This window comes from Bombyx mandarina, chromosome 25, assembly GCF_030267445.1.
Source record: "Bombyx mandarina strain Sakado chromosome 25, ASM3026744v2".
Classification (NCBI taxonomy): Eukaryota; Metazoa; Arthropoda; class Insecta; order Lepidoptera; family Bombycidae; genus Bombyx; species Bombyx mandarina.
The window spans coordinates 11,810,519-11,819,576 of record NC_143231.1 but is presented as its reverse complement, the minus strand read 5'-3'; the positions used below and the strand labels follow the sequence as shown (position 1 = coordinate 11,819,576).

The window sequence follows — 9,058 nt, the reverse complement described above, 5'->3', positions numbered from 1 at the left end:
TGCAAATCGAGTAACTCGCACTCAGAGCTCCGCACGTTTCACCGTGAAGAGCGTACACTCGATGCGAGTCATTCGATTCGATTTTTGAAACTCGCACTAAGCCTACAGTAGGCTTAGTGCGAGTTTTTCGATTTTTGAAACTCGCACTAAGCCTACAGTAGGCTTAGTGCGAGTTTCAAAAATCGAATCGAATGACTCGCATCGAGTGTACGCTCTTCACGGTGAAACGTGCGGAGCTCTGAGTGTGAGTTACTCGATTTGCAGGACGTTTATTCGTCTTGAGAAGCGATAATTTTTTCTCTTATATTGGTAGCACGCAAGGTTGTTTTTTAAGGCGTTTAATTGAAATGCCAAGCTTTCTAACGATATTTATAGTTAGTCGGGTAATGGGTAATGTACCTATGTTTAGTGCGAGGTTTTTTAATTACCCAGTCGATGTTAATGTTATGTTTAATTTGTGTGAGGTTGTATCAGTGCCACCTAGTGGTAAACTTATGAATCCCATTTTGTGGGAGAGAGAAGGTTTGTTTATGTTGCTGTCTCATGTATCGAATAGCTTTACCGAAGTGAGCCTCTCGATTATTGTATGTGCGAGTGCGAGTTACAAATTAATGGATTTTGAGAGTATTTCTTCACTTTCAAGCAAGTTACGTAGTCACTAAAAATTTTGCCGTGAAACCAATACAATTTCAAGATTTTTTCTTTCGTTTTTAATAATAATATTGTTTTTTAAGGTTTTATCTATTCTAATGGTTTATACACATATATTTTTTCGTTTAGAAAATTTTATAGACGTCTAGCTAGTTGTAAATACATATGAATTCTTTGCATTTTCATTTAATTCTTATAAAATCATTGCTTTTTTTTAAAGAATTGTTTGATGAGAGAAAGAGAGAGTGAGATAGAGTATTCTTTATTGTACACAAAATGAATAAATATTGCGAAACAACATTAACAAAAAAAAAGAGTACAATTCTTGGTCTTATCACTAAGAGTGATCTCTTCCAGACAACCATTAGATGGGCAAGAATAATTTCGAAATGAATTGCACACTATGTACCTATCTATTGAAATATATATACACACAAACACACACACACACACACACACACACACACACACACACGCGCGCGCGCGCGCGCACACACATATATACATATTTACACATACATATATACAGATATAAATTTATAAATTATGTAGAAATTTGAATAATGTAATTATAAATTTGTTTCTTTACACATTTATAAGTAAGGATGGATGCTCGTAATAATTTTAGTATATTTGGGCCACCTAATGAAGATCATTAACACTATTACCGTAAATACAATCATTTTATAAACGTTCAACGGGTAAATGATTAAACCTATATAAAACATAATTTCTTTAATTAAAAAAAGCTGAAATAATTACCTATTCCAGGATTAATTATGTTAAGTATGTCTAAATATGTAATTACAATTAAATAAATTCTATAATAAACTTCTAATTCTAATACTTCTATTAAAGTTACTAAAAAATTATGTTTATGCTGGGCAGTTTCCGTGTATTTTAAAGATTACGCCATTACGGCAAAGTTTGTTTACGAAATAGCACCCTTAGAATGGAAGTGGTATAACTAAAAAATTTAAGATTAGTTTTATATTTCAAAACACTTATGTATTATTATTAAGAACCTACATTTTAAGTAATACGTGAAGCAAAAATGTTGTACCCCTTTTTACGAAAATTGCGCGGACGGAGAAGTATGAAATTTCCCACACGTTGAGAGAATATAGAGTAGTGCAGATTGCTAATATTTTTTTTAATTGTGTATAATAAAAAAAAAATTAACTAAATCAATAAAAAATCTTACACACATTGCCATGTATTTGACACACAAACACACACATGCATTTATACTTTTTTTGTTTATTGATTTATCAATCTGTGGTCAAATTGAGAATAGATTAATATTTTTTGTCTTTAATATTATTTTTCTATAATGTAGCCTTGGCGACATAGAGCAATGATTATTATAGAAATGATGATAATAGAAAGGTGACAATAGAACTATAATAATGTTCAAACTTAAAATTTAAATAAATTATGGTCAAATTTCGACCACTGGACTACCATTAGTAGATAATAATAAAATCATTTATTGCCTTTCACACAGATTTAGATTATTACAGGCAGCCTACAAGGAAACAACAAAAAAACAAAACAATATTATATCATTTCTGGCAAGCAGCTCAACATTTGCACTTGTATATTATTAATAGGAATTTTATTAAGAATATTGACAATTTATGAGGAATTTGACAAGTACGGATTAGTTATAGATATATGTAGTTACATATTGTAAATTAAATTAGTTTTATAAGTGCAATAAAAAATAATTTAAATGATAAAATGATAAAGCCATACCTTTTTCCAATGTGACGATTAGAGGGTATCCTATTATTCTTTTCTATATTATTCTATCAGCTTATAAAATTAAACAGTCTCTTTTAGTCTAGAAAAGGACAAAGTACTCTTTCTGTCTTTTTCAAATAAAATGGCATGCCTTAAAGTGTTTAAACCGAAAAACTAAAAAAATACAATTATTGTATTACAATATTGAAGTTTACCAGAAACTAAGAATTTTGGGTTGAGCCACTTTAATTCTAAAGGTACAAAATAGTATTGAACACGTGACATTACCCGAATAATTTTGAAAGTAGTTGGTTCCCATTAAAATGCTGTTAAAATGCGTTGTATTTCATTTAGACGGTCTAATGCCAAAACATCACGTGCTACCAATATACGAGAAATAATATTATTGCTGCTCTCGGTGAATAAACGCCCTGCGAAGCGAGTAGCATATCTCAACTCACACTCACAATTCTTCATTTTTCACCGTATAGAACGTAAACTCGATTTGATTTTGATTTATTCATTTACAATTGAACAACTAGGAAAAAAAGATGAAAAGACATTTTGGAGGGACCGCAAGGAGCTAAATTGTGTGAATTGTTTTATTTTGTCTATTTAATGTTTCTTAGTTAATGCGTATTTAATATTTCTTCGTGTATAAGTGTAATTTTGAGACCGTCCTGGCCTAAAGGTTAAGGCGTCCGGTGTATTCGTATCTTGCAATGCACCGGTGTTCTAATCCCGCCGGCGGGTATCAATTTTTCTAATGAAATACGTACTTATCAAATGTTTACGATTGACTTTCACTGTAAAGGAATAGCATCATGTAATAAAAATCAAACCCGCAAAATTATTTTTTGTAATTACTGGTGGTAGGACGTCTTGTGAGTCCGCACGGGTAGGTATCACCACCCTGCCTATTTTTGCCGTGAAGCAGTAATGCGTTTCGGTTTGAAGGGTGGGACAACCGTTGTAACTATACTGAGACCTTAGAACTAATATCTCAAGGTGGGAGGCGGCATTTGCGTTGTAGATGTCTATGGGCTCCGGTAACCACTTAAGATTAGGTGGGCCGGGAGCTCGTCCACCCATCTGTGCAATAACAAAGTAACGTGGGTTTATTAACTGTTTAGTATCTGTGAAAGTGCGAAAATTTAAAAAAAATAAACAAAACCGTTGGACGTAGCTTCTCAGTCTTCGAAAAGGTCCACTGAAAAAATCTCAGTATATAATCAGCATTTTGCAGAGATTATATTTTATCCCATATTATCTGATCTCATTTCATTTCATTCCATGCCAATTGATTAATGCTTCAAATTAATCAAATCTATTTCACTCCATATTATCATTTTTCATAAAAAAAGATTAGGCTCTATGGCATGATATTTTTGCCTCTCTAGTTGGAAAAATAAAACTACTAAAGAAATACTCGATTGAAACGTTAAAATCCACTAATTTGTAACACGCACTCGCACAAATGTCATTCGTAGTACTCATTTCGGTAAAATTACTCGGTTACGAGATCACAACGTTAATATGAACTCGCACTCACAAAATAACACCGAGTACGTTTGCCGCTAGGGGCGCTGTTCCAATTGCATACAAATTTGAGCAAACTGGCTCGCTAGTGAGAACGTTACAAAACTCGCACTAAGCACACTGACTACGAACCATCGACGAACACGTGCCATCACTCTAATAGAAGCTCTTTCAACCAATCACGAGTTTTTGCTACGTCGGACTGATATTTGTCGGCCGTCTAACTATCTCTTCTATCTCCGACACTTCGCTCAGAACCGACCACTATAAAAAATTATAGCCGCCATTATATCCGGATACTCACTATTCAATTTTCGTTTTGAATGAAATACTCTAAAACAATACCTCTTTGGTTGAATATGATTATAACAATATAGTCCAACAGACAAATGACAGAACGTTACATAAGTTAGGTAATTGTGTGATTCATTTTAAGAATAAAACATGGCAATAAAAACATTTCTGTCGTTGGCTAAAACCACATTACGTTTTATTGTTAAAACCAGAACTTTTTCGGTTATTAAAGCTATGGTTTGTACTTTTTTTCTTTTTCTTATACCAGTCGCTATTCCAATTCACCTTGCACTTGGGTTTCCGTATCTGCCCCACAGCAGTTGGATTGCAAACCTCTCATTTTAGCGAGGTTAGTCGGGCATAGACATAATATTATATGTGTTTGCAATTTTGACGTGCCAAAACATCGAGTGGTAATTTATCATAGACCTATATAGTAGGGACACGACATATTGTTCTATACGTACAATTGCTTATATAAATAGCACCCATTTTGAAGGCACATACATAAACATATATCTATCTCGTTCTTACTCAGCACGTTAACTCGCAGGAAAACAATATAACAGTATTTCAGTGCGTACATAAAATGAAACATGAATATACGTAAATGTCTCCGTCTCCGTCTAATGAGGCCGAAAATCCGCCATGTTTAGCGCGCCAAATGTCATTGTCACGTCAGTGCGGCCGTCTGTTTTGGGTTGTACATTATTTATTGACTTTGATATCGATTTAATATGATTGCTTACATAAAATTTCTTATTTTATCATGCTTAAAACATACAAAAATAATAATTAAAACATATTTTATAGGATCTCAAGAAAGTCGTCGGAACTATTTAAATAAAATAGTTTTATAACACTATTGTCAACTCGTTAAATATTTAATAATTAAGTGATTTTAGAGAGGAAGTCACAAGGAATGACGTTTGTAATTTTATTAACGAATAAGTGTTCTGTAGGTGTTTTTATTTATCAGGCGGTCCCTTGATAAGTTTAAAATTTGAATCACTCAAGTGAGAGTGATTCAAATGGTGCGGCGTACCTTCCTTGAGGTGCGCTGCGGTAGTGTGTTACGGACTTTAGAGTCAGCAAAACAATTAAAATAGATTGTAATAGTCTAAGAAAAACACGTACTCAAAATACGATAACATTCAGCATGCTAGAAATGGGCAGATGGCACTGTACTACGCCATGTCTTTATGTTTTGCGGCAAACGACAACTTTATAAAATCAGTGTAGCAAATTTTAAAAATCGTCATATCGTTTACTTGGCAAATTTGAAGCACGAACTCGTCTTAGATTTCACATAATATCTAAATCACATCATCTTTGCACATAACAATATACTTACTTCCTATTAAAGTATAAATTCTACAAATACATTCACTCAACAATATTTAAAATAAAATGAGCCAAGAACGTTTATCGATAAAACCTACTAACATTAAAATCTTCTGGGCAGCACTAAAACCGCCATGTTTTGTGGCCAGATGACGTCACAGTGGCACGAATTTTTTGTTGACGTTTCATTTCCATAGGTTTCCTACTTCAGTGTAATTTATCGATGTGCCAAAAGTTAAATTGTCATAAAAACAATAAAGTTTTTTTTTTTTCACTATTTAGATTCCGGCCCTAGAATGGTGGGCTTACGTAATAGTAGCGTTATCCATTTTTGTGTGCTGCTTATTCGTGAACTATATTATCAAACTAATTAACGGTAAGTACAATTTTTAATTTTGCATAAATAATGATTACACAGTATACAGCTTGAGCGCTTTAGAAAATGCAAAGATTAACAATAAATGTCACCATCTTTAAATTTATCGATACGTTAGATGATTCATGCCGCGAGACTAACGAACTGGATGATAATCTGTCTGTATACTATTAAGAAGACACTAATACCACTTTACCAACCGCCTGGGTGGCTACAAAGACCTAACTCTTCAAGGCCAGCTGCTATGCCACTGTATCTACCAAAAATTCGGAATCACGATCCGCTGAGAAAATCCGGCAAAAACTGAACTGCCGCTATGGATTAATTATCACGGTGAACTCATCAGTGAGTTCCATAGTTAGAGTGAACCAGAAGAGCCCTGAGAGTGAACCAAGGGGATCCATCTGGACGATCCGAGGACGTCTGACTTTATATATAGCACCACTGTGATTTTCGCAGGATTCACTACGGAGCATCACTTGTGGAACCCTAGAGGGTTCTGTCTGCGGCTTAAAGATTTTTTTTAATTTTTTTTATTGTTTATATGGGTGGACGAGCTCACAGCCCACCCGGTGTTAAGTGGTTACTGGAGCCCATAGACATCTACAACGTAAATGCGCCACCCACCATGAGATATAAGTTCTAAGGTCTCATTATAGTTACAACGGCTACCCCACCCTTCGAACCGAAACGCATTACTGCTTCACGGCGGAAATAAGCGGGGTGGTGGTACCTACCCGTGCGGACTCCCAAGAGGTCCTACCACCAGTGATTACGCAAATTATAATTTTGCGGGTTTGATTTTTATTACACGATGTTATTCCTTCACCGTGGAAGTCAATCGTGAACATTTCTTGAGTACGTATTTCATTAGAAAAATTGGTACCCGCCTGCGGGATTCGAACACCGGTGCATCGCTACACACGAATGCACCGGACGTCTTATCCTTTAGGTCACGACGACTTCTTATCCTTTAGGCCACGACGACTTCAAAATTAGATTACTGATTACTGGTGGCCCGGAGGCCTTTCCAGAGGCGAGCAAAGGCTTAGCCAGGAGGGGTGGGATTTGCTAACAACTGCCCGAGCGCCTCCGGAGGAGACCTAACAGCTCAAGAGCAATTGCTTCGCGAATGTATCTACTACCGGATCGGAATCGCGACCCACTGAGAAGATTCGGCGAGAAACTCAGCGGGCTGATGCATGGGTTAGGTTGCACGTCGACCTCTTTGTCGAGTTCGACGAGTAGGGTTACGGGGATTCCTTAGCCTGCTCCTAGTGTTAGAGCTGAAGGTATCTAATGCAAGAGTTATTGGATCTGATGGATCCGTATGGACGTGTGATTTTTAAAAGTAAGCTATCAACAGAATGTTCTTTCAGATGCAAGATCGTCTGAACATTTGAAGCGTGCTGGTGATGAAGATGAGGCAAATAAAACACTGAATATTCTATCTGAGAATGCGTTCGATAAACAGGACAATCCTAATCCGATTTCGTTGGCTTGAAAAGTGAATGTTATCTTACAAAAACTACATGTTACAATAATATTAAAACATCATCGCTTTTATAATGATTTTTCATTCTGCAATGATTATGCACAACTCGTACTGAAAACTATCGCGTTTCACTTTTGGAGAGTGTCGACATGTCCATGTTTTGGCAAATTGTCGTTGTAGTGTATTAGCATTCTTAAAGACACCTCTTAGAAGTCTTAGAAGTCCTCGTGGTCTAAAGGATAAGCTGCCCGATGCGTTCGTATCTATCGTTGCGAGTCTGCCGATGCTAGAAACCCGCATACAGCTATCAATTCTTCTGATGAAATACGTTCTTAACGAATGTTCACGATTGACTTCCACGGTGAAGGAACAACATTGTGTAATAAAAATCGAAGCCGCGTAAAAACGGAGACTTCGAACTCATGTCTCGAGGTGAATTGGGACATTTTCGTTGGTAATGTCTATGGGCTCCGATCACCATTTAATACTAGATGGGCTGTGAGCTCATCGACTCATGTTATCAATTAAAAAAAATCAATAACAACATTATCCAATTAAAATAATAAGAGTGTAATTTTACAGTTTCTTTTTCTTCTGTTTCAAATATGACAATTGGCTACTTGCTATGCCATTGTTTTCAGGAGTCTTCGAGTTTATAAAATCTTCAAACATATAATATATATGACAATGTACATACACATTCTCATAAATGATAAGCGAAATGAGATGAGATAACATAGTTTCAGTAAAATTATGGCAATTTTCTGAGACTCCAGTAGAGATTTGAAAGAACCCAAGAAAACAAGCCATTTTCGTTGTTTCATTTTCTCGAATTTTACAGATGCTACAGTTAATATACTTTTATAAAACACAGTTAATATAACTCCATCATTTCACGCTTAAGCTGGAAAAATAGCTAAATTAACAAATTAAGAGAATTCCCAAATTTCGCTGGTTTGATCCGCGTTCCTGCCAAAAAGTCTACGTGTTCCAGTTTTAGCGGGCCTTCTGGCTACCACGGCCACCGGAGGCCTTTCCAATTTCACAGAGCTGAGCTTTGCTCGCCCAGCAAAAGCTCAGCCAGGAGGGGTTGGATTTGCTAACAGCTACCCGAGCGCCTCTGAATGAGACCTAACAACTCAAGAGCAACTGCTTCGCGAATAAATCTACTACCAGATCGGAATCGCGACCCGCTGAGAAGATCCGGCGAGAAACTCAGCGGGCTTATGCATTGGTTAGTCTGCACGTCGAACTCTTGGTCGACGGTGACTGACTCCTGCGTGATCAGGATTCGGGGAGTAGTCAGCGGCGGCAACGATAAGGCGATTATCATGACGCCTAGCCTTATCGAAGTAACGTTCCGACGCTGACATCGTGTATTTTCAGATCGACTCGAGGTTCCAGATCGTCAACGTTTATCACGAATCACGGAGCTCCGACGGCTAACCTGCAAAAACGAGATTGTAGGTATTGGAGGGTGTCTATGTGTGTGCGGGCCGCGTGAGCGAACACCACACTCGCCTAAGTCATGACGGGTCTTATGCAAGTTTTGTAAAGTGTCACCTTATTCCGAAGGGACATTTTTCTCCGTTTATAGGTCATGGGATAGAGTC

The 9,058-nt window shown here is 36.5% G+C and overlaps 1 protein-coding gene across 1 annotated transcript; it reads left to right on the top strand.

Annotated features, from left to right (window-relative positions):
* The first annotated feature begins 4,132 nt into the window (after window positions 1-4,132).
* LOC149499899 (uncharacterized) lies at window positions 4,133-7,653 on the top strand. The gene is made up of 3 exons (XM_089738330.1): window positions 4,133-4,467; window positions 5,857-5,950; window positions 7,330-7,653. The coding sequence occupies exons 1-3, from the start codon at window positions 4,381-4,383 to the stop codon at window positions 7,452-7,454; spliced, it is 306 nt and encodes a 101-aa protein (XP_089594456.1). The 5' UTR covers window positions 4,133-4,380; the 3' UTR covers window positions 7,455-7,653.
* The last annotated feature ends 1,405 nt before the right edge of the window (window positions 7,654-9,058 follow it).